At 52.8% G+C, this 24,351-nt stretch overlaps 3 protein-coding genes across 20 annotated transcripts in view; 2 read left to right on the forward strand and 1 right to left on the reverse strand.

The window, feature by feature from the left end:
* The window catches only part of Pask (PAS domain containing serine/threonine kinase), a 40,340-nt gene extending 38,107 nt beyond the window's left edge, over positions 1 to 2,233 (forward strand). For 3 of the 4 annotated variants that reach the window (XM_046426812.2, XM_046426814.2, XM_046426815.2), the window contains 2 exons: positions 948 to 1,094; positions 1,811 to 2,233. In XM_046426812.2, coding sequence (XP_046282768.1) covers positions 948 to 1,094; positions 1,811 to 1,968 — 305 coding nt within the window. In that variant the 3' untranslated portion in view covers positions 1,969 to 2,233. Of the gene's footprint in view, positions 1 to 947; positions 1,095 to 1,810 lie in introns of those variants that run through there. The other variant, XM_046426813.2, reaches the window with a different exon arrangement.
* Positions 2,234 to 3,954: 1,721 nt separating this feature from the next.
* On the forward strand, positions 3,955 to 8,148 carry Mterf4 (mitochondrial transcription termination factor 4). Of its 2 annotated transcripts, none has more exons than XM_046426834.1 (4): positions 3,955 to 4,081; positions 4,468 to 4,948; positions 6,721 to 6,905; positions 7,595 to 8,148. In XM_046426834.1, exons 1-4 carry the CDS (start codon positions 4,061 to 4,063, stop codon positions 7,925 to 7,927), a joined length of 1,020 nt encoding a protein of 339 aa, XP_046282790.1. In that variant the 5' UTR covers positions 3,955 to 4,060; the 3' UTR covers positions 7,928 to 8,148. The 2 variants fall into 2 exon arrangements, with proteins under 2 accessions (XP_046282790.1, XP_046282791.1); XM_046426835.1 differs by having other exon boundaries at positions 4,468 to 4,780.
* Positions 8,149 to 8,293: 145 nt separating this feature from the next.
* Positions 8,294 to 24,351, reverse strand: part of Sned1 (sushi, nidogen and EGF like domains 1) — a 74,106-nt gene continuing 58,048 nt past the window's right edge. For 4 of the 14 annotated variants that reach the window (XM_046426827.2, XM_046426820.2, XM_046426817.2 and 1 more), the window contains 4 exons: positions 17,929 to 18,045; positions 17,257 to 17,344; positions 13,664 to 13,746; positions 8,294 to 12,735 (listed from right to left, as the gene is read on the reverse strand). In XM_046426827.2, the coding sequence (XP_046282783.1) occupies positions 12,638 to 12,735; positions 13,664 to 13,746; positions 17,257 to 17,344; positions 17,929 to 18,045 (386 nt within the window). In that variant the 3' untranslated portion in view covers positions 8,294 to 12,637. Of the gene's footprint in view, positions 13,015 to 13,663; positions 13,747 to 14,783; positions 15,847 to 17,256; positions 17,345 to 17,928; positions 18,046 to 24,351 lie in introns of those variants that run through there. The other 10 variants (XM_046426825.2, XM_046426822.2, XM_046426824.2 and 7 more) reach the window with 10 other exon arrangements.

The raw sequence follows: 24,351 nt of genomic DNA on the forward strand, positions 1-24,351 counted from the left end.
CAGTCAGGTGTTAGCCAGGTGACTGGACACCAGGGTTCCCAATTCCCATGTTAAAATCTATAAGACAGCAGCATCCTCGTGCTCAACATCTGTGCCTGGATTCTTTTCTTGTTAGAAACTGTTGTCTGGGTCAGCTCAGGCGGGGTGACTGCACTGCAGATGGGCCCTCAAACAGCAGACATTGATTCCTCACAGTCTGGGAGCTGGAAATCTGAGGACGAGGTGCCCTGGGTTCTGTTCTTGGTCAGGGCTCTTTTTCTGGCCCGTAGGTGTCCTCTGTGGATTGGAAGCCTAGTCCTTTCCCTCTCTTATAGGGATGCTCACCCTGTACCTCAGGGCCTCAACTAACCCTGATGGCCTCTGGTGGTCCCAGCTCCCTGATGTCACAGCGGGGTTACTGCTTCAACATGCACAGTTTGGGGGACACAACCCAGCTAGGGCACCCTAGCAGAGCAGTTTTAGAGCTGTGCTAAGGCCACAGCTCTGTAGCATGCTGCTCCATTCACAGAGGTTGCCCCAGGGGCTCTCACAGGTTCACAAGGTGTCCCTGACACCCACATTGTTGGAGGAAATGGAACCCAGATCTAGAGCCAAAGCTTCAGCTTCTCTCAGAGTCCATGCTCTTCCCATGGGGCCAGTTGGGGGCACCTTGCCAGCTGCCTCTCTCCAGCCTCTGTGTCCACCCCGAGTACTCACAGCTCTGCAGAGCGGCGCTCCTGACAGCAGGCCATCTGGGGCGCCAGGCCTCTGAGTCTGAGTGAGTTGGGTCTCAAGCTCCAGGCTTCCATTTTAGGGGTGTCTATCTCCCCAGGAGGCCTTCCCTGGGCATTCCAGGCCCAGCCTGAGCCCCAGCCTCCTCTTCCTCCTGCCTCGAAGAGACTCTGTGGGGGTCTGAGATGTACTCTGCTAGCCCCAGCCTGGATCCACCTGTGTTTCTTCATCTCCAGCACTCATGAGCCTTGTGTCTGGGCTGTTGCAGCCTGCCCCTGAGCAGCGCACCACTCTGGAGAAGCTGGTGATGGATCCGTGGGTAACACAGCCTGTGAATCTGGCTGCTTACACCTGGGAAGAGGTGTGTCGAATAAGCCAGCCAGGTGAGAGCTTGCTTGGTGTGGGGAGGTGCCCAGGCTATCTGGCCAGGGGAGGCCCCCTCCTCCTTGCTGTCCTGGATACATGTCAGGCCTCGCAGCTGCCTGTCAGAGAGGGATGGATTCTGTGCCAGAGGCCACTGGATGTCACCAGGGTTCAGGGAATGGCTGTGGCCTTGAGGGAGGGCAAGTGCCCAGGAGAGCCCTTGGCAGGAGCAGTGGGGGCCAGGGCCTGAGGAGTGCAGCTGGTGTTGGCTACAGATGTGTGACACCCTGGGGATCATGGGGACAAGTCTCTGGTACAAGCCAGAACCACGGCTCAGAGCAGGTGGACCAAGTTGGCACCAGTGGCCCTGGGCTTAGAATCCCCCAGCACCTTGTCATGTCCAGAACACTGACTGTGGTTTTTCCAAAGTCTCCCTCCCCCTCCTTGTTCCTCGGACTTGTAGTGAGAAAGCGTTTTAGAATCTTCTGTTGTCAGGCATGGTGACGCACACCAGTGACTTGGGAGGCTGAGGCACAAGGAGCGTAAGTTCAAAGCCAGCCTCAGCAACTTAGCAGGACTCTGTCTTCACATAAAATATTCAAAAAAAGAGCTGGGGATTTGGCTCTGTGTTTAAGTTCCCCTGGGTTCAATCCCTAGTACCCCCACTTCCCCCACGCCCCCAAAATAAAATCTCCAATTGTTAGCATGGGACACAAAGTCTTTTTCCTCCCATCAGAGAGCAGCCTCCTGTCCACTGCAAGTTTGGAGCTGGGCAACAGGAGCCTGAGCGACGTGCCTCGGGCTCGGGGGCTCTGCAGGCTTCCTGCCTCTAGCGAGTCCCCCAGTGGCCAGTGCTGCTTGTGTCCTGAGGACCCCTCCCTACCAGTGGGCTGAACACACACACTTCCTGCTGCTCTTCTTCACTCAGGTTGGAGAATCATAGATTTCAGGTCCTGTCTACTTAAAAGAAAGTAAATTCTCAAGAATGGAGCCCAATTTACCTTCTAAAAGCCCACATACAACTGGACAAGTGCCACAATGGGAGCAGGTGTGACTGTTTTCTTAGGTTTATAAAGTAAACTTGGAGTCCGTGTTTTTTTGTGACCCTGAGAAAGCATTGTAATGTACAATTACTTTATTAAAGTTCTTTTATTTGTGAGCTTATAGAGGGAAGAGTGTTTTAATTATCTATTTTTTTTATGTGTGTATGTATATATATACAAACTTTGTTCCCTGTGACTTGGTATGTGCTCAGCGGGAGAATTGATGTGTGCAATCTATACAACTGGTTAGCAAATAACCAGACTAGTTCATTAATTTATTTCCTTGAATACTTTCAAATTAAAGCCATTTTGTTAATAAATGATCCCCCTAATGGGAACTCTATGAGCTGTCCACCAGGCCTGGTGTGAGGACTTGCCTTGTTCTTCTGTTTATGCACAGCTTGCTGCAGCTGGAGAGAAGTCTAGTCTCTGTCAGTCTGGGAGACAGTCTCACAGGGTGCTGGACACTGCCCTGGGCTCTGAAGCTTTTCCCCCTCAGATGCCTGGGGAGTTGCCACATCCTCAGACACTTCCCTTCTCTAAGCACAGCTCAGCAGGGCCAGGTCTGCCAGGTGTCTGAGCTCTCAAGGAGACTGCTGAGGACCCAGGGTGGCCTGCTAACACTCTGCAGATGCCCTACAGCAGACCCAGCCCCATCTCTGTGTTTGCATGAGGGTCTCCAGGCCCAGCTACCAGGAGTTAGTGACCTTTTTTGCTTCAGAATTAAAATGAGATTTCTGATGATCTGAATACTGGTTTCATGAATTAAACGTCTTCCCTTGTGTTCATGATGGTCACACAGCACAAGATATCACAGAATGCATTGTTTTAATAAGAAAAAGCCGTGAACACATCTGGCTGGCTGGCAGTAGGTGGTCTGAGGCTTTGCAGATGTTCTCTGCAGAAAGAATCTGGAGAGAGAAGTTCTGAGGCTGCAGATGACAGTTGTTCCTCTGCATGTTTCAAGTATGGTTCAAGAAAGCAAAGTTTCACAAAACGCTGAAGATGCTGCCCATTTTTCATGGTAACCCCTGCAGCCAGACATCACTCTATCTAGAGTGCTGATGTGCTCAGGTTCCTTGATTCCTCCCTGGGGGTTGGGGGACACTCATAGGATTTCCTTTGGCTTTGGATGTAAAAGCACTAACAATTTATTTTGTGGTGTTAACAGTTGAGCATTTAAAGAAAACTAGATTTTTTTTTTTTAAAGCAACCAATTCTTTAGTTTTACACAATCTTCCTCTTCTGTCAAAAGACACATTTAAATAAATAGCACCAGCTCAGTGTCTGGCACAAACAGGTATCCCTGCAAGAATTAAGTCCTTTTGTCAGTCGAGAAAACAAAAAAATGCCTATAAAGTAGGCTGCATGGGGAACAGCTTCCTCCCGCTGAGATCGGAGACTGAGGGCTGCCGCCATTCAACCTGACCAGCACCACGGAGGCTGCCGATGGAAACCGCCTCTGCTCAGGCCCAACCCAGGCCAGCTCAGGCCACACGGTGCACTTCCCGCCTGGGTCTCACTCCCCTGCTGGTCCTTTAAAGGTCCTGCTCATCTCAGGGGTTTCGAAGATGGCGCTTCCGAGCAGTAAACTCCGTCTTCCTCCAAGGTGGCGGGGAAGGCGCCCTCCTTCCCACGGCTTGCTCCGAACACTGCTGGAGCGGCGAGGGCCCCTCAGGAAGACGCTTCGGCCTGCGCGGGCCCGCCGGGGGCTGCGGTGTCCTCGGAGGCTAGCGCCCCGGGTGCTGCCGTTTCGCTCCGGGCCGTGCGTTCCTGCCCGGCCCACCTCCTCGGCTTTCGGAGCCCGGGCCCTCCGCTCCGGGCCGGAACCGACGCCCCGAGCACCCGCGCTGGCGCGGGGGGGGGGGGGGGACGGACCGCGGACCGGAAGTGGCGGACCGGGCAGGGCCTCGCTTCCTGTGCTGCGGCGCCGCCTCGGCGCTATGGCTGCGCTTGGCCGGCAGGTGAGGGCGCCCCGGGGACCGGGCACAGGGGTCGCGGGGCCGCGCCGGGCAGGCCTGGGGAGCGGGTGCCGGGCGCGGGGCCTCCCCTGGCCGTGGAGGTGGCGGGTGCGTCGGCTCGCTGGCCGGCTCGTGGCCTGGAGTCCTCCTCTGGTGGCAGGGATTTGGGGGACGAGTTGGGAACTCGTCTGCCGCCCAGGGTTTTCCGGCAGGTGGTGCCCGGTGGCTTTGAAACAGCTCCCTCTCCCTCCCCGGCTCCCGCGGTTACAGCGCAGTCCCCCCGCCTGGCGGGCGCCGGCGTCCGCCGTCGGCACTGGGAGTCCTCCACCCTCGGTGGGACTGGGGCTCTGAAGTCGGGTCCGGCCTTGCAGGTTGCTTCTGTCTTCCAGGTCCTCCGGGGGCAACGCCTAGTCCCACTCTCCTGGGCCTGTGTGGCCAGGCGGACTCCTCATCCCCCCGAACGGGGAAGGACTAAACAGACGACCGCTTCCCATGGAGGGAGCCTGGAGGAGGCATTCCGTGTTGGACCCAGAAACTCTGTGCAGCAACCAGGGTGCAGGACAAATCCTGTTCAGGGCCTCCCTGAGAAGCAGAGCACACCTGTGGATAGTGGGTCGTTAGAGCCAGAAAAGGTCATCAGTTCCCTCCTGGACATGGGTTTCAGTGATGCCCATGTCAAGGATTTGCTCAGCACATTGCCAGGTGCCAATCTTCAGCAGTTGCTGGACATCATTTCAGAATTGATACTCCTGGGTCTGAATCCTGAGCCTGTGTGTGTGGTCTTGAAGAAGAGTCCCCAGTTACTGAAACTGCCAGTTGTACAAATGAAGAAGCGCTCCAATTACCTGCGAAAGCTGGGCCTTGGGGAAGGTACAGGGTGCAGATTTTATGTGGTGTGAGAAGAGTCAGAGTTGGGGAAGGAGGAGCTTAAGGTGTGATGGCTTAGGAAAGGTTTCTGAGGAGAGTTCAGTGTCCTAGGGGAGACTGTTTGCAGCCTTTGCAGACGCCATTGCAGAAAGAAAGTGGGGAGATTAGGAGGGAACCGGGGCCAGGGCAGTCCTTGTGTAGTGTGTTCACCTAGGATCTCTTGCTTCCAGGACAGTGTTGGCACATGGTCTGTGTTCAGTAGGTTACTCTTGCTGTGTGGTGCTGGTCTCTCTGTGTGTGTGCATATGTGGAGGCTCTGACGTGCAAGCCCACGTGATGTGTTCTTTATGCTTTGTGCATTGTAGGGCTGAGGACACCATCGCTTATAAAGACCGAGAATCCAGTGGAACCTGAGAGATCCTTCAGTTTCCTGGGAAGCTGGTAGAATGGCTTCTATAGCTGTCCCCCTCCTCCAGTGGTGTTCACACCTCAGAGATCCTTGAAGTTTTTTTGGGTCACTTTAAGAACCTTCTGGAGAAGGAGCATGTTGTCTGCTTCAAGGACCCCAACCACTTTGACCACAGATGTTCCATTATTATTTTTTTTCACTTCCTAGGATTTTTTTTTTTTTAATTGAAAAGGAATATTTTTGGCCCCATTATTTGTTAGGGTCTATATGGAATTCTTTGTCCAGAAAATAAACAAGAAGGTAGTCTTGTGTAATTCTCTTAAAGGGTAATACGAGATACTAGATTTAATATGGTATGTGCTATGGTTATTAATTAGCAACTCAGCATAGCTATAAGAGATGAAGATAACACCTAAACTCCCAAATCCATTTCTCACTTTTTAGTAAGACAGTGTTTGGGAAACTGAAATGTTTAAAGAAAGTGACTTTCAGTTTCTAGTTATTAAATTTTTCTGAGTGTTTCCTGTGAAGACCATATACCCTAGTTTGCCTGGGATAGTCCCAATTTAGACCATCTACCTTTGTGTGTGGTCCTGGGGACTGAACCCAGGGGTGCTTTACCACTGAGCCACATCCCCAGCCCTTTTTATTTTGAGATAGGGCCTCTCTAAATTGCTGATGCTAGTGTGGAACTTACCATCTTCCTGCCTCAGCTTCTTGAGTTGCTGGGATGACAGGTGCTGCTGTGCCCCTCTATACAAGTCATCTTAATGCAATTACTCTCAAGGCCTCTTTCACCCACAGGTGACCTGGTTTGGATAGAACACATGGTCACCCTGTTAGTCAGGGCACTGGTGTTTGTGGTTGTGTATTGGGAACATCTTTCTTGTCAACATCTTTCTTGTGTTCTCAACATCATCATCATTGATATGGAAGCCTTTTCATGGAGGTCCGACTCCCAGGTCTTGAGAGTGCTGGTGGACAGTGCTTCAGTGATGGTTTTATTAAAGAGAGAAACCACAGTCTGTAGTCCCACTCTGGGGAAGCCAGTTTCCCATCTTGCTGTCTGATCTTCTTGGTGAAACCCTGTAAAATTCTTTTCTAGGTGAGGAGGGCAAGAGGAGACCTAGAACATGAAGCTAGCACCTTCAGATGGGAAGCCAGAAACAGGCGGGGAGGTGTGGGGGGGGGGTGCTGGTGAGTCTAGAAGTCATTTCTGTGGTGAGCTGGAACAAGCACTCATGCTCTGGGGGAAAGGACCTTCCTCCTTTTTCTCATGCAGGCTTCGGTCAGGGCTGTTGGAGCTAGTCTTTGTGTTCCGGCATACCGTGAAATTATGTGCTGTCCTTTTCTTCACCTTCTTCAGGGAAACTAAGGCGGATGCTCCACGGTTGCCCTGAAGTCTTCACCATGCGTCAGCAGGACATTGATGACACTGTCAAGTTGCTCAAGGAGAAGTGCCTTTTCACAGCTCAGCAGGTCACTGAGATTTTGCACAGATGCCCCAGTGTTCTTCAGGAGAACCCCAGTGAATTGGAATACAAATTCCAGGTAAGCACAGCTGCAGCAGCCAGCAGGAAGGGCAAGGGTTTTGGGTGTAGTGAGGTTGGTTCTGTGTGTAGGGAGCCTCTGAGTGGATGAGGGAAGGGCTCCTCCATGCCGTCCTTTGCGTAGAGAGCCTCTGAGTGGACGAGGGGAAGGGCCTCTCCATGCCATCCTTGGTCCTAGGAAACATGGTGCTGGTTCTATTATTCCTCCTTTCCAGATCAGACCTGCTCTATTTCTTCCATAATAATGAATGACAGTTCCATTCTCTGAGTCCTAGGTGGGTATCCAAAACAGCTATGAAGCAGCTGAAACTTTCCTTTCCTTAGAACATACTTTCGCATGATTTTGAAAATGTAATTGTGATAATTGGCCTAATGTCTGAGTAAGTTATGCCAACTTGGGTCGGATTCCTGGGTGCTTTCTGAGTCTTGCCTGCACTTTCCACACTCATGGTCCTCCACGCCTATAGCCTCCTCCTGGGTTTGTCAAGAACAGTGTTGATTTCTTCCCCACTAATTTACTTTCTGCTGCGTTTTCCTCAGTATTAGATTTTGAAAACCATCAGTTTCCACACAAGTGTCAGTAGAGTAGTGAGTTTCTGCTGTTATTAATCAGGCCTTTCTTTCTCAGTGCTCTATAGAGCGTGGATTTAGAGTGTGTGGGGAGGAGTCCTCACTGTGTGTGTCTCCCAGTATGCATACTTTAGGATGGGAGTCAAGCACCTGGACATAGTGAGGACTGACTTCCTTCAGTACTCAGTAAACAAGATCAAGCAGAGACACAGCTACCTGGAGCGCCTAGGACGGTACCAAACCCCTGACAAGAAGGGGCAGACGCAAATCACTAACCCTTTGCTTAAGGACATTCTCAGAGTGTCAGAAAGTGAGTTTTTGGCCAAAACAGCCTGTTCTTCTGCTGAAGAGTTTGAGGTTTTTAAAAAGCTCTTGGCTCGGGAGGAGGAGGAGCAGGAAGAGGAAGAGGAGCCTGAGAGCAGCACATCTGAGGACAAAGAGGAGCAGCTGTGACGAAGGATGGATGGGGAGCAGGGCCTGGGCCTGTCAGGGGACATGCACCTTGTCCAAGCCTTGGGAGCTTCACTTGGACTTCCTCAATGTTTTTCATTCTCACACAGGTCTTCTGATGAAAAAGTCATTCAGACCACACAGGACGCCCTGGTGTGGTCTGTCACCAGGTTTTGTGGGCAGGCACTGTTCTATCCTAATAAAAGGCAACTTTTAAAATGGGACTCAGTACTTGCAAATTTGATTTGATTTGATTTTTCCTGTCTTAAAATGTCAGTGCTAATACCATGAGGGAGTGGAGGAGGGGCCTGCTGGCTGAAGAGTCCTTGTGTATGTCCTGTGGTGATAAAGGTAAAATCAAGGCCATAGTACATCATAGCACTTTATTTTATGAAAACAAGCAGCGAGTTTCCATAAAAATACTCCTGTTTTTAATCCAAAACATCTCATTGCTACTCAGTTGCATTCAGTGTATAGCAGAATGAAAGGCGCTGCTGGTGATGTGTTCTGGGATTGTGCACGGCTTCTGCAGGCCCGCAGAGCAGCAGCACTTATCTCTGAAGACCCGTCCTTCCAGCTCAGTCATGTTGGCTTTCTGCCAGCTCCTGGTGGTCACTCCAGGCCTGATTCTCTGACCTGTTGCTAATGCTGCCAGAGTGAGGGTCTGGAGAGTGCTGGCTCGGGAGGGGCTGGGGAGCAGGCTGAGACAGTCATACCCCACTGCGTGACAACAGGTTCTGAGGACCAGAGGAGAAGAGCGCAGGCCCAGGACTGCTCGTGGATTTGTTCCAGAGGGCTCCTCAAATGCCCAGGGTGTGGACATCACCCTGGGGAACAGGGGTGTGAGGAGCAGTGTGACATGCTGGAAATGGGGTGAGGCAAACTCTGAGGTAGAAGCCTGGCATTGATGGTGCGAGTGCTCAGAGGGGCCCAGAGGACTAGGGCCTCCTAGAAGGTTCTCTGTTGCTTTTCGTAAGGGTACTGCGAGGATTGGTGCTACAGAAAGCACCTTGGGTCTGCTTGGTGGCATTTGATTAGTCACATGACACTCCTCTGATGCTTGGCCTCATTCTTCTCATGTATGTGAGAATCCTTCAAGGCCACAGTGCTTACCTGGGGGTGGCCTTGATCCTCAGGACATCTGGAAGTCTTGGGAGACATACTGGTTGCCATGACCCTGGTGTAGGGTGCTGCTAGGATCTATGGACAGAGGCCAGGGATGCTGCAGAACACCCTGACATACAGGGAGCCCCACACTCATGGTCAGCCCCAGGTGTCAGTGCCAAGGCTCAGAAACCATGCTGCAGCCTGGCTGAGGACTGCAGGAGGTGGGTGACTTAGCTGTGTTCCTCCTTCAGAGTGGGGTCGTGGCAGGCCTAGGCTGGGTTGTGGGGATTCAGTGCTGAGGTGTGGAGGTGCCTGTGCTCTCCACGCACCATGGGGCTGGGCTGCAAAGAAAAGCAGTAGCTGCTAGTGGAGGAGGTCCTGCTAAGGAAGGTGCAGGGGCCTATGGGTCTCCACAGGGAGCACATGAGTGAAGGCTCTGGGGAAAGGGCTATCTGTGGCTGTGGGTGAGCGGGGAGTGCAGGTGCTCACTGCCAGGTTGCTGCTTGCTCTTCACTTTGTGTTATCCAGTGACCATCACTTTTTTGGGCCCCATGAGAGCTGAGAAGAATCCTAAGCCTGAGCATGATTAAATGGGCCGCTGATCCCCAGTGCTGGTGGCAGACGGTGGCCTGAGTGTGATTAGAGGGCCACTCATCCCCAGTGCTGGTGGCAGACGGTGACCTCGGCATTCGGATTTCCTGTTCTGGTTCCATGTGACCTTTGCTGAGATGGACTTGAAGTGTTTCTGAGGAAGATGTTAGTCTTAAGAAGGACATTTTAGAACAGCAGTGGCCACTCCCTGGGATGTCTGGGTGGACTGTAACCCCTCAATACTGGGACATTCTTTTACCAGACACTCCACCTGTGTGGCCTCAATGTGGGTTGACAGCGTGACAGCACAGCATCCTGCTCTGTCTCTTGTTGAAACAAAGACTCTGAGCTAACACCCGGGTCCAGGTCATGGCTGGCTGGTGGCTAAGGGTCTTGGTCTTCAGTGTGGTAGAGAAAGTCTCATCTCCTATCGTGGGGTGACCTTGGTCCTGCTATTTCCTAGTGATCTGGGGTGTCATGTAGAGGGACAGTGATGGGCCTGGTGCTGCAGTGGAGGTCAGCCTGCATGTCTGTGGACTGGCTTCTGACTGACTGTGTCTGGGGCCATCTGTCCTTGGATGTTTGCAGGGCACAGTAGGGTTTTTCTTGAATCATTCTTCCTCCCTTCTGAAAACAGCAAACTTCACAGTGCACAGGTGTGCACACACCATTTCAGTTAAATCTAAAATGCACCTCTTCAAAGAATGCTTTTATAGACCCCAGGAGGAAGGAGGCCTCTGGCATGATGTGACTGTGCTCCATTTCTAGTTGTGTGAGTGGCTGTCCTCCACTGAGAAAAGGGGCCTGACTACTGTAGTTGTGCCCACACTGCAGGGAGAAGACAGCTGTGTGGGGCGGTGCTGGGGCGCACACGTGCTCTATGATGTGTGGTAGGCTGTGTTTCTACCTGGAGGCCCCAGAGGTCTGCTCTGGTCATGGACTGAAAGGACCCCTGCGTGTGGTCTCGTCCAGCCTGCCCAGAGCGTTCCTCTGTTAGCTTCAGACTGGCGAGAAGAACTTGCTGCTTCATGGTGGTGTGCCTTGGCTTTCTGAGGAGGGTGTTTTTTTTTGTTTTTTTTTTTTTCTGTGTAAGTCTTCTGTGGGTCTTTGGAGCCTTGGTGGTGACTTGTCACCCAGGGGATGGCTTCCACTACATGAGGCCAAAGCCTGGGTGACCTCACATATCAGAGGTCCACCCTGTGACTATTCTTTTGAGTGGAGCTTCAGGGGAGCACAGCCACACACATTCAGCTGCACATCCATGGCTATGCTGCAGAGGCAGAGCTGAGCAGTGGCCACAGAGCCTCTGATCTGCAAGCCAGAAGCATTCACTGCCCTGCACAAGAAGTCTGCAATCACAGTGCAGCCTGAAACTGTCCAAGCTCCATTTTAGTAGTAATGAACACTTCCACCTCCAAATGCATGGACCATATGCAGCATGAATGATGTGCAGCAGGTAGGAGGATTCACCTTGTCTCCACTTCCCCACTGCCCACGTCTGTGGTAGAAGTCTGTCCTCCTCCTGGTTCGGGAGACCTTTCTCACACTGGAATCTGAGGGCTGGTTTCTAAGCACTGCAGAAGTGATGTTAATGGCCCCGCTAGGCCAGCTGCGTGGAGGATAGACCATGCTCAGGGATGCCATAGCTTGCGCTAGATCGTAGGTGCTTCAGTGACTCTTGGGGGCTGGTGTGTGTGCAGGCCTGGCCATCTGTTTTCTAGAGGCCTGAGGCCAGAGGTCACAAAGGGAACTGACCCATCCAGGGCCTTGTTTCTGTATCCTTTTCTGTATCCAGTTTTTAGAGCTCATCTTCCTAGGTTTTGGAAACTCCTAAGGTGGGTGGAGTGTAGTGAGCTCGTCCCAAGTCCTTTGAAGGATCAACAGATCCAGACACGAGAAGAGCACCAGGCATGCCCTCCCCGCTGCCCTTTGAGCCCAAGCCTGGCCTGAGTGCAGGGAGGCAGGGCCTGGAGTGGGGGAGGACCTGTGCCCATCCTGGGAACCTGAGCGGGCACTGGGTTCTTAGACTGGCATCAGCAGGTGGCTGCCCCTCCACCCACCTCCACTGGGCACCCACCAGGCTGCTCTGTGTTGAAGGAGTCTCCATGTGGTTCCTGGCGGCGTCTGAGTGGTGTGCTCCTGTTTCCTGCTTGTGTTTGCCCCAGCGTGTCATAAGAACAGATGTGCTCCACAGCTGGTGATCCATCATTAGCTGGGGGTTTCTCATTTGTTTCTATGGAAATGGGTTTGCTAGGTGAGCTTTTAAAAAGATGCATAATATTTCAGGAGACTTACTGCCATGCAGATATTTCCCACCCAGATGGTGTATGTGGGCTCTTGACCTCACCAGGGTTGGACTGCCCGCAAGCCCTCGACTGTCTGTTTGTGTGTCCTTAGAGGCAGAGTCAGCAGGGGAGGTGGTGCCCAGAGTGGAAGGAGCCCGGCACTGTCGGCTGCTTTCGCAGAGAGAAGTCCCATCTGAGATGGGACCCTGCTGCTTGCGAGGTCTCCCGGGGGCCCGGGGGAGCTTGTCTTTCCCTCAGTGTATGAGCCAGCTGGAATGCTCCTTGGCTTTTTAGACATTCTGTTTTCTCAGCCCAGAAGTAAGGACCCTGAAAGGGCCCATGACCACAGAGCCTCCCTGTCCCCCAGTGCTAGGAAGGCAGGCTCTGTGGGCTCTTGGAGAGGTGGAGCCGAGAGCTTCATGGGGTCTCGTAGTGTGGCCCGGTGTCTCCACAGTGTTGTGAAGAGTGCCAGTGCTCTGAAAGAGCCAGCAGAGTGGCGTGTAGGGAGGCAGGGGTTGGGTGGGGTTTGTTTGCCAAAAGAGTTTGGGAAATGCTGGATTGAACAAAGGTAAAATTTCTTCCATCCCAGAGTCCACGATGCTTAGAATTCCAGTGTCTCCTGTGACCATCTTGGTCGGGGACCGTCTTCAGGACTTGCCAAATGTTTCTTGACTAAGGCCTCCATTTTAGCTTCCAGTATGATACCATTCCGGGGTTTCCCCAGAATTCCTCAGCACCTCAGGCCTCCCTCCATGTGGTCTCCTCCCTCCAGGCGCCGGGTGGTCTTCCAGCTTTCTGTGAGCCCCTGTGGCAGCTGCTCCTTGTTCCCTTGAGAGAAGGCAGGATACGCCCTCACCCCAGAGCCTCACTTCCTCCTGGAGATGAGTTTGGGTCTGTGGCTCGGCCGGGCTCTGTCTGCTGGGAGGCCTGAGTCAGGGACCTGAAGCCACCTGGCCTGAGGCTTTAGCAGGGCCTAGGGAGTGGCAGCGCTCTCAGAGGCCCCGGGTAGGTGGGCCCCTCTCCCTCTTCCCAGCAGCTCTCGGGGCACAGGGGAATGGTACCTTTTGTTTCTTCAGTGTTTGACGGTTACTTTGTTTCCTGAAACAACTAGGAAAAGGGCTTAATGAGGAGACTTCTGTGCCCTTAGTCCTGCCTCACTCTGCCCTCTTGCTCATGTGTTCCATGCCCCTGTCTGGAGGCCGTGGCTGTGGAAGGAGAGGACACAGCCTAGCTGGGGAGGGCGTGGAGAGTGGGGGGGGTGGGCAGGAGGAAGCAGGAGTGGCCTCGGGGTGAGGCCTCATACTCAGGCTGAGCAGCGCCGGGGCTTAGTACTCTACTCGGCCAAGCCAGCAAAGGTGTGGGGCCACAGTGGGTCTTGAAGAATGAGACTGAGATTGGGGCTCTGATTTTGAAAGCATATAATGTTCTCAGGCACTTCTTTCAGTAAAACCCCAAAGAGTACTTGTGAGCACCTTGAACCCTTTGGGGACGGAACCTGGGTGTAAATGAGCAAAGGTTAAAAAGGTCTTTTCTGTTTCTGTTGTTGTGCACTTGGCCTGCCAGGAGTGCTCTACGCTTCTCCCCGGAGCGTCTCGCTCCTGCAGGAGCCGAGTGACACCCGCACTCACCATGCCCACTGTGCCCGTGTGTGTGTGTGCCCAGATCTCACCCACACACAGTCTCAGGCATGCATGGCACCACCCCTGCCCATCACCCTGCGAGCCGTATGCAGGACATAGGTTGGACCCGGGTTTACCTGTATGGGGCTTCTTGAGGCTGGTACTCTCACAGTGCTCTTTGAAGCAGACATCTTGGTGAACTTTGTAGACTCTTTTGTACCTGTTGTCACAAGAAAATTCTGTGAAACTGGACGCCGAAGAGTGTGCTGCCCACCTACTTGGGCTGTGGACCACCTGTGAGTGCAGAGGTGTTCGAGGGAAAGACCACTGTTTCCTGACTAGAGGTTGCCTGTGGGTGTGTTAAAGTGCCCAACGTAGAAGCCATGTGATTTAAGATCAGCTGTACTGAACACAATTGACATGTGAGGTATACCGTTTCAGAGTGCACTTCACGACTGCTGGCAAAGCCACGTGGCACCGGAAGTGAAATGAGTTCCAACATAATGACTGCTGAAGGCAGGCCCCTTGGCCCTGTCCCTAGGCTCTGACCCTCCCGCTCTGCTGTTTAGACTTTGGAGAAGGCCAAGCCACCTGGGCTGCAGGCTGCAGAGGCAGCAGTGGAGGGCCAGAGACTTGGTTTCTGCCTCCTCTCCCATTATTAGCCAGGGCACCTTGATCAGGCTTCTTTGACTCTGTCGCACCCATTTTGTGTCCTTGGGAGACTTATGCCACCTCTTGTCACAAGGAATCTGAAGATGATAGGAGGGGAAGGTGTTTAGTGTGAGAGCCCTTTAGAAGAGGCCTAAGGAGCTGCAGCGCTGGTGTGGGCAAAGCTGCAGCCCACACGAGTCTGTAGCCTTGGTAAGACTTCCACTCTGGCCTCCAGAGGGTGGTCAACTATGGAAGGAACTCCCAGAGAGCTGGACAGATACAGGAAGTAACTGTCTTCAGGTGTTAGGAAACAGCAAGCCTGGGAAGAGGGAGACAGGCACAGGGTCACCTGCATGTTGGCCGGCAGCAGGGCTAGGGCAGAGTTGCAGATAGGTTCAGGCTCAACTCAGGGTCACACTTTGTATGGCCAGAGTACCCATGAAGCTGGGCAAGTCCACTGAGGAGCCGGTCACCCTGAGAGCCAAAGCAGAGAAGGGTGAAACCATGCCAGGACAAAGCTACTCCACAGCAAGCCTCAGGAAGACCAGATCATACCCAGAACTGCCTTGCAGAGAGAATATTCTTGAAAAGAAATACAAAAAGTGAAACAGTTTGGCACCTTTTTAATGTTCAGCATTCTATGAAAATTTATAAGACGTTCAAAGAATCATGTGAAGAATTTAAAAAAAAAAAAATGACCCCTATCCTGGAGAAAAAGAATTGAACAGAAAAAGGCCAGAAACGGCCCTGAAGACAGATCTAAGTTTGTGCCATGTGTTTGGTGATCTAAAGGAGAAGCTTCTCACCATGAAGGGAGTGGTGGTGGGCTAGAGAAGGAGCCGAGTGGAATTGCTAGAGTTGCACACAGCTGTGTGGGTGATGCAAAAGCAAAGTCGATGGCCCTGACTGCAGAGGTGGCGCGTCTGAACAATGGGAAGCACGTGGTGACAGCACCAGCCCAGCACTGTCCTAACAGGAGAGAAGTGAAGGGGCAGGGAAAACGCACAGAGAAGCGGGGTCCACACATTCCAGATGTGACACAAGTGAACACCCGAGATGCAAGAGCTTAACCGTTCCAGAGGATGCACACCGAGAGCCACATCATCAGGTTGGCCAAAGACAGTCCCCGAGAGAGTGCGAAAGGGCCCGGGTGTAGGACACCTTATGTGGAGTGGGGCCCGGTGAGGGGGGCCGTGTCTCTGCAGGTAAAGTGCTGCAGGAAAAACTGTATCAAACAGTAATTCTGTATCTGACCACATTTCTTCAGAAAAAAAGGTGAAATAACCTTTTCAGACAAACAAGCAGAGAATTGGTCACCAGCAGACCTGTGCTGTAAGAAGAGTCCCATTGTTTAGGCTGAGGGCGTGATGCACGGGTCGGTGAGCTGGGCTGCTGGGTGTGCCCTGGCTGTAGAGGACTCACTCAGCATGTGGAAAACAGTGCTGACAGCAGCATCGGCGTTGGCGGGTGGTGGTGTGTGTGAAGGAAGAGGCTGAGGGCGATTCAAAGGATGACAGTTGCAGGAGTCTCCCCTCAGCTGCGGTCGGCCACAGACAGGAAAGGCAGGTCCTGATAAGCTGAAGGTGCGTATTGAAAACCTTGCAGCAACTCCTGAGTAACAATGAGCCAAAGAGGAGGGACCAGCAAGCCCTGCACAATTACTCCTGAACTAGGAGGGAAAGAAGAAAAAGTCATGCAGAAAGATGGGATAAATGGAAAAAAGTAGCCAACAGCCACATCGCCATTATCTAAGAATGATGTGAATGGTCTAAACAGTGACAGAAAGCGGAGATGTCACCCTGGATGTGAAGCAAGGCTGCTGTATGTTCAATACAAGGTCACTTCAAAGGTACAGGCAGGTTCCCAGTGAAAGGGCAGAAGGCCTTTGGGAATGAAGGCTTTCCTGTAGGCATGCTGGGGACATGACAAGGCTGCAGGCAATGTTGGGACCAGCCCAGTCCAGCAGCTGGGGACTGCCCCCACAGAGTCCAGGCCAGTGGCGTCACACAGCCTCTGTGCCCTGCAGCCTGGTACTGCCTCTGTTCTGCCCTCAGCCTGGTTTCACGTCCAGCTCAAACAAAGCTCTCTGCCCTTGCTGCCACCTCTCCTCCTCTGTGGAGCATCCAGAGCAGTCTGTGAAGTGCTGTCACATGTCCCTCCTCTGCTGAGTGACCTTCAGTCACTCCTCACTTCATGGACAGCAAACACCACCATCCTTATGGGGTGTCCTCGCGTCTCTCCTCTGCTGTTCTCAGACATGCCAGGCATACGTGATGCAGGACCCAAAAGGGATGCTCCTTCAGGAACCTTCTTCCTTCCCACTGCCTCCACATCTGCTCGGTGTCACCTCATCCCTGAGGCCCACCTTAGTCACCTGTCTGATGTAGCATGGCCTTCACCTGGCTCCCCTAGCCTCACTTCCTCTCTCCCTTCCTTCCTTAGCACTCACCACCTTCTGTGACTGCATGGCACCAATGCCCATGTCCCTGGTGGGCTGTGCCTGCAGCACCCTGTCAGCCTGAATGCCCATGTCCCTGGTGGGCTGTGCCTGCAGCACCCTGGCACACAACAGTGCTGTCAGGGTGTGCCTACATGACTGAGTACCACCTAGAGTCACAGGATTTGGGGGAGGTCCCAAGAGATGCATGAGGCAACTGTCCCTCCACAGCCTGCTTTACAAATGAGGAAACGGAGACACGGGTGACTTGTCCAAGACCACATCATGAGTCAGTGGCAGTGCTGGACTCAAAGTTACCATGTGCCATTTGTTTTCCAGGGACTGTGATGAAGAGAGGGAGGCCAGGTCCTGGAATCCTTGGGCATAGGACCCTCTGTCCACTGGGGCCTAGGGGGTGCAGAGGAGAACCAAGGGCTTGAGAGACAGGGACCAGCTCTTCTCAGCCACTGTTCCTGAGCCGCAGGGGCCTAGGCCCATTCCTCTGCCTCAAGCCCCTGGTTTGCTATGTGGTGGGCATGAGCCATCCAAGCCAGTGTCTTCTGCAGCCTCCATCCCTCGGGGTTAGTAAGACAGCACTCTGGAAAGTGAAGACCCTGTCAGCATCATCGGAAGCCAACTTACACGTGGTGGCAGACGGCTCCCTCCCAGACCGGAAAGGACTTTGTCTCCGAGAACAGTCGAGTGCAGGGGCGGGGCACCTTTTTACAGGCTGCCGGCACAAAGGAGAAGGGCAGAGGCTTAGGAGGAGGCTCCATGCCACAGGAACTCTCTTCCTGCCCTCGCGAGAGACCCCTGCCCGAGGGAGACCCAGGCAGCTTTTCTCAGACCCTGTTGGGCCTGGGGATGTGTGCCAGCTCCTCCCAGGGCTGCCCAACATCTGCAGAGACTGCCCTGGCTGGGGTGACCTCGTAGCCTGCAGGCTAGTATAGTGGTGTAGGGGGTTCTGCCCCCAACCTGGACACTCAGTCCAAAGGAGCCTGTGTCCCTCCCATGGACTCTCTTGTCTCCTGCAGCCTCACCCCACTGTGGCACGGCCACTGCTTATGGCTGCCGTTCTTGGCTTTTCTCAGTCCCTGCAGCCAAGGGCCACCTTTCACCCTGGGACTCACAGATCATTCCTTGGTTTCCTTGCCTGTCAGCCTCTGTCCCCAGATGCTCTAGGCCTCTGTTCTGGCCCTTCAGTTTGGAAGGCCTGGGACAAAGCCACCTGAGCCCAGCCTGCCAGGGCCTGGTGACACTGCTGTAAGAGGCTCTGGAGGCCAGTTCCCAGCTGGGTGGCCAGCCCTGACTTACCGAGCTCACAGCGCCTGCCTTTGAAGCCTGGCCCGCAGTCACAGTGGTGGGCATCCGCACCTGGCACACAGGTGCCTCCATTCTGACAGGCACCTTCTGAGCAGCTCTCAGGGGCGCCTGGAAACAGACCAGGAGAGGTCGGCCCCCAGTCCTAGGGAGCCTGCCGGCACCTGACTGGGTGCTCGAGGGCAGCCGTGACAGGCTTTTCCCTCCTGCTTTGGCCTTCTGTGCCCTGCTGCTGTGGGCTCGTGACACAGACAGCAGAGAAGGGAACATGGGCCTCGGTGTGCTGGCCCTGACCTGATGACTCAGGGAGCAGGGAGGAGAGAGCCCACGGCCTCCTGTGTGAGCCACCTGGCTTGCGGCCACCCCCAGGTTGTCTGCTTTCACCCCTACACACGGCTGCTTCTGCCTGGACCTCGAGACCCTTTTGTCTCTGAGTGTCTGCCCCCAGTTGGCAGAGACTTCTCCACCACATCCCCAGCCCCAGACAGCCCTGTGTGCAGAACTGCACCTGTGCCCCTGTGAGTGGTGGCTGCCCACCTCCTAGCACATCGCATCTTGCTGTAGTGGAGGCCAAGGTGGCCAGCAGTGCTGCCTGGGAGGAGCTGGCCTGGCCTGGCCTGGCCTCCATCCCTGAATACATTCTGGCCCTATTTTTGTCATTATTTTTAAAGACACCTGTTATTTTATTTTAACTTAAAGCACAAAAGAGTAAGAATTGGCCTTCCCCTATGTCTGGTCCTGAAGGAGTCTCAGTCTCCATCACACCATCTAATGGAGCCCCACCTGCCCGACACTTGCAGCATGTTCCTCAAAGGCTTCTCCAAGTTCCAATCCCATGGTTGATGGCCGTGGGAAGACCTTGCTGCCCCTGCAGGTCACTGCCCCCCTCCTCCGCCCCCATTGGATCCACTTTGCCTTCTTCCCTCCCCCTGCCGTCTTCTGGGCTTTCCTTTTGTCCTTCTTGATGTACTTAAAATGAATTGTGGGCTTAAAAACACCTTCATTGTGAACTTTCCAAACTGACAGTGTGTGGAATAGGGAGACCCCAGGCGCTTCACACTCGTCTGTTACCCTGAATAACCGCAGGGCCGTTCTCATGTCCCCTTTCTCCTGTGGACAGCCAGCAGTGTTTGTACGTAGACTGCAGTGCTCTGCATGACCAGTTACCAGGAACTCTCTAGCGTGGAAGACCACGGCTGTGTCCATGCTGACTGGCGAGTCTTTCCTTCTGAGTGTTGGTGTACTCAGCTCTGGATGCCCCTGTTGCTTCTGGCTGGTGCTGTCACGTTTCTTGGTGCTCAAGCCATCCTGTCTTGGGCGGTGGGAACCCTTTCAGGCTGGCTCTTTGGCCCCTGGCAAGGTGCCTGTTGACTTTGGATGTGCGCTTGTTGCCTGACGGTTTGTGCCTGGTCACTTTTGTCCACATCCTGCTGCAGTCTTGGAATCAGCCATTTCTCCAGAGCCCCTTCCTCCAAGGAGATGGGTTTGGACCCACAGTCAGGTGCTCTGAGAGATCCCCACTCCTGAGCTGCCTCTGTCTCAGGCTTTCCAGTGAATAGGACAAGGAAATTAGAGTTTTTAAAAATAAACAAGTCGTGGGTTTATTCTGGTATTCCCAGGGCCTCACACCTGCTAGGGAAGTGCTCTACCACTGAGCCCCAGCCCCAGCCCCAGCCCCAGCCCCCTGCCTTTTCTTTTTTGTTGTTTAAAAATATTTTTCTTGGTTCAAAAGTCAAAACTATGCAACAAGGTCGATATAGTCAGAGAAGATTAGACTCTGTCCATCCCTTTCCCTGCTCTTTCCTTCCATGAATAGCTCACCCTCTTTGTTAGTTTTCTTCCTAAACATAATAAAAACACATATTCATATTCCCCTCTTGTTTCCCGTACGACAGCACACCAAACACACTGCAGCCTGTGGCTTTACTTTAATGAGATGTCCACAGACCACGTGGGCCCCCATTTGACATGTGCAGTTCCTTGTCACCATAGTCAGTCTCCTCCAGAAAGAAGGTGTGGCTTTTAGCTCCCCCTGTCCACCTTGAGCCTCCACCCTGTCCTAAGCAGCCCCTGAGCGGCTTTGTGTCTTCACAGTCTCTTCTTCTGGACTTGGCTGCACGTGGGAGCCTTTTGCACGTGGTCTTTTGTAGCTGGCCCTCCAGACACACCCAGGTGGTAGTGTGTAGCAGCGCTGTGTGCCTGTCACCTCAGCTGTCCTCTGATTGGAGTGGTGCCCTGGGGGGTCTCCCTCCAGCAACCGTCAGGCATGGGTGTTTCTGCCTGTGGTGGTGGTGCTGCTGCTGCTGTGTCCATCCACGTGTGAGGCCTCGTGTGCATGCAGTGTCCATTTCTCCTGGGGGCAGGTGTCAGTGGGCTTGCTGGCCATGTGATCCTTCTGGTTTACTCCTCTGAGGAGCCACAGCACTGGCCTCCTGGCAGTGGCAAGCCGGTGCCATGTCCACACCCTTGCCAATGCTTGCTGTCCTGGGGCCAGCCGTCCTCTGGTGAGGGACATCAGGCGTCTTTTCCTGTGCTTACTGGCGATTTATGTGCATTCCTTGGAGAAGTGTCCCTTCATTTTCTTTGCTCATTTTTAAACTGGGTTCTTGAGGTATTTTAGATACACGTCCCTTGTTTACCCATTCTGTGGGTGTCTTCCACTTTCTTGGTGGTGATCTTTGAAGCACAGAAGTCTTGGATTTTTGATGAAGTCCAATTTTCCTTTTGTTGTTATGTGTTTGGTGTTTTATCTAAGAATCCTCTGCCAGAACTAAGGTGAAGATTTATTCCTGTTTTCTTCTAAGAGTTTTGATTTTTTTTCTTTTTATTGGTTCTTTTTAATTATACATAACATCAGGTTCATTTTGACATAATTATTAAAGTATGGAATATAATTTGCTCTAATCAGTCCCCAGCACCATCACCCCTACCCACTCTATCAAGAGTTTTGATTTTAACTCTAACACGTGGATCCATCCTGTGTGACTTAGGGCCTTAGGTCATCGGTGTGAGGTGAGGGTCCACTTCACCTCCACGTGTGGACATCCAGTTATCTGAGCACTGATCTAAGTGCTCACCATTCAGCAGGACCACAGTGACTTGATTCCTATGGCTTCATAGTCAGCTTTGACATTAGAAATGGAGTCCTTCTACTTTCTAAATCTTTCAGCTCTATCTTCCTTCGTTCCTTTCCTCCCTCCCTCCTTCCTTCTCTCCCTCCCTCCCTCCTTCCTTCCCTTGCAATTCCATTTGAATTTTAGACACTGTACACAATTGTCTAGAGAGATTTTACAGCAGCCCTACAGAATGTGGCAGTGTGTCGGGTGTTAAGGATCTACAAGCTTGTGTCATTGTGTTAGTCAGGTTTTCATTGCTGAGACCAAGATGCCTGATTAAAAACAACTTAGAGGAGGTAAGGTTTATTTTGGCTCATGGTTTCAGAAGGTCGGTCCATGGTTGGTCAGCTCTGTGCTCTGGCCTGAGATGAGGCAGCTTTAATGAGATGTCCACAGACCACGTGGGCCCCCATTTGACAGAAGGGCATGTTGGAGAAGAGCTGCTGAGCTTATGGCAGAGCCGGGGAACACAGAGGGAGAGGAGCCAGGGACATGATCTGGTTCCTGAGATCACACCCCCAGTGGCCTTCTTCCAGCCACGCCCATTCTGCCTGCAGTTAGCATCCAGTAGTCCATTCAAATCATTAACCCATCAAAGATCGACCCACTGATGAGTTTACAGTGCTCATGATCTAAGCATCTCACCTCTAAACACTCCTGCATTGTCTAGAATGAGCTTTTGAGAGGACACCTAATGTCCAATTCATACAGTCATCATTTCTAACCCTCTGCAATGGGACAGGTGTGACTACAGAGACCATGCTTGAACTTATTCCTTTGTGGACTGATGAGGCCCAACGCTGCAGCTTGTGTGGCCACAAGAAGGCAGGAGGGTACAGAGCTGACCCTGCAGCCTGTTCCCTATGGCCATCTCCAGGAGATCCCGAATTTACTGTCACACCCACATACACAAACAGGGAGAAGGCTGCTTTGAACTGGGTAGGGAACAGGGTGTGGATGCACCCTGGGGGCTGGGCACTGAGCTGCTCCCATGCAGGACGAATGACCAAGCAGCGCGGTTCAGTCCCTGCCCTTGCCCAGTTTCACCTAGGGACAGTGTCCCTTGCCTGGTGTCACCTAGGGGCAGCGCCTGCCTGTCCTTCTGGTGGCATCTATTCAGGCCATTGGGATAGTGTCCTTGGTGATAAAATCAGAACAGAGCAGAAGCCCTGAGTGGAGTTGGGGCGAATGGGGTGGAGGGGATCATTTGACCGGTCTTAGCACTCTTTGACTCCTGCACCTGCAGACCCTCAGGGTGACTGACTCTGGTCTTGGGAACCCAACTCCTCTCAAGGAGGTCCCCTCCCAGGCTGGAAGGTGCACTGGGACAGGATGGTTGCTTGGCAAGGGCAAGCTCATTGGGAATATTAACTGTGCTTTGTGGGTGGGGGCTCTCTGGGGTCCTCCTTTTCTTGAGAAATCAGTCTAACAGCTTTGAGAGAGAAGGAGCGAATTGCCTTGCAAAGAAACAGGAGCATGATGGATACCAGAGTTAACAGGACCGGGCCCGGGGCGGCAGTGGAGAAGGAACCCTGACGTGGGACTCCACTTCCACCACACTGCACTGCACATGTGGGGGCTCATGAGAGTGTTCTCAGGTACACAGGGTCTCAAAGTCCCAACAAGTGCTCTGTGGAACTTGATCAGCTGACATGTAAAGGGGTCAGGGATAGTTGAGGCTTTCTCCAAGGTCAAGGTGGGAAGACTGGCCGAGTCTAGCAAGTCAGATGTAAGGTTCCAATATTAAATAGGGTGGACTGGCTCAGAGAACGCCAGTGGATCAGAGGAGCCAGGCCAGCATGGACTCGTGTGCATGAACACTTGATTGGCAGCATGGGAAGGACAGTCAAGAAAGGACTCTGGAAGGACAGTTGTCCATAAAAAGAGCTATTTATACTGTTTTTATTTATTTATTTTTTTTTTGAGGAGGGGCAGTTCTGGAGATTTAACCCAGAGGCACTTTACCACTGAGCTATATCCCCAGCCATTTGTTTTGTTTTGTTTTGTTTTTTGGTTTCTTTTAAAATTTGGGACAGGGTCTTACTAAGTTGCTGAGGCTGGCTTTGAACTTGTGATCCTTCTGCCTCAGCCTCCTGAGCTGCAGCAGTTACAGGTGTGTGCCACTACGCTCACCCTGATTTGTGCTTTACAGTAGGACAATCAGGTGAGTTATAAGTCTGAGTTTAAAAGGCAGACAATTAAGCTTTAAGTGATATGATTGTATATATAGAAAACCCCGAGAATCTATGATAAGAATCAGAGCGTTTGGCAGGATGGTTGGGTGGGAGGTCACAATGTAAAGGCCAAATAAATACCTATACTCCAAGAATAAATAATTGGGAAATGCAATTTGAAAACTACTATTTATAGTAATATGAAACTGTGTAATACATCTGTATTCTGTATAAGACTTCCTAACCCAGCAAGACCAGTGCTGGGGACTGGCAGTCCCCGCTTGAGTGCCCACGGGCAGCTGTCACTGCTAAGAGACAGCTTGATGTCCTCACACACCAAGATCCAGCGTGTCTACTCTTTGGCATGTGGAGAAGGAACCCTGATGTGGGACTCCTGGGAAACCTGGTCAGGAGCATCCACAGCGCCTCTGGCAATGCCAGTCATTCACAAGCCTCAGGCCTGGGTACAGGGAGTGGGTGGGGAGACCCGGGAGCCCGCTCCATGCTCCGCAGCATGTGAGGACACTGCACCGCCCATTAGGGTCTAGCCAGCACTATCCAAAGCCCAGAGAAGGCTCTTGTCTTTGCAAAGAAACCCCATCAGGACACACGGGAAATGATAAAGGGGCCACAGGAGAGTGCAGGGAAGACCAGGGATGGTGACCAGTCCTGCACACCTGGGCTGCTGTTTTCATCTCATTTAGAATCATCCTGCACCTCAGCAGGACAAGCAATGCAAATGGCAGTGGCCTGGGGGCAGCCCTGTGGGGGCAGCCAGATGAGCCAGCTTGGGCTCTTCTCATTTCTGGGTTTTACTGAATGGCACATCTGGTACTTAAAGGGCTGACATACACAAACCATGTGATGGAAAGTTTGCTTTACTCCATCAAAAACGGTGTCCCTCACTGCTGGCCGCTGACACACAAGCCCGCCCTCCTGGTGCTCACAGCCCAGGAGTCTGTCAGACCTCATGTGGTGAGGGGACAGTGCTGGGCTAGATGTAGGCTTGGAAGGCACCCTCTGCGCTGCAGCTGCCCTGAACAGGTGTGTCCAGGGGCAGGGCCTTGCTGTGAGACCACCCACAGAGGCCACATCTTTATCAAGGACCTGCTTCTCTGGGGTTGGCT

This window comes from Marmota monax, unplaced genomic scaffold (assembly GCF_021218885.2).
Source record: "Marmota monax isolate L192 unplaced genomic scaffold, Marmota_monax_Labrador192_F-V1.1 WCK01_AAM20220418_F8-fsc00298, whole genome shotgun sequence".
NCBI lineage: Eukaryota > Metazoa > Chordata > Mammalia > Rodentia > Sciuridae > Marmota > Marmota monax.

Bases quoted from the DNA above. Each gene is read 5' to 3' on its own strand.
- Mterf4 (XM_046426834.1), top strand. From the start codon at position 4,061: ATGGCTGCGCTTGGCCGGCAG. The intron at 4,949-6,720 runs GTACAGGGTGCA...CACCTTCTTCAG, and splicing joins AAAGCTGGGCCTTGGGGAAG to GGAAACTAAGGCGGATGCTC. The intron at 6,906-7,594 runs GTAAGCACAGCT...TGTGTCTCCCAG, and splicing joins AATTGGAATACAAATTCCAG to TATGCATACTTTAGGATGGG.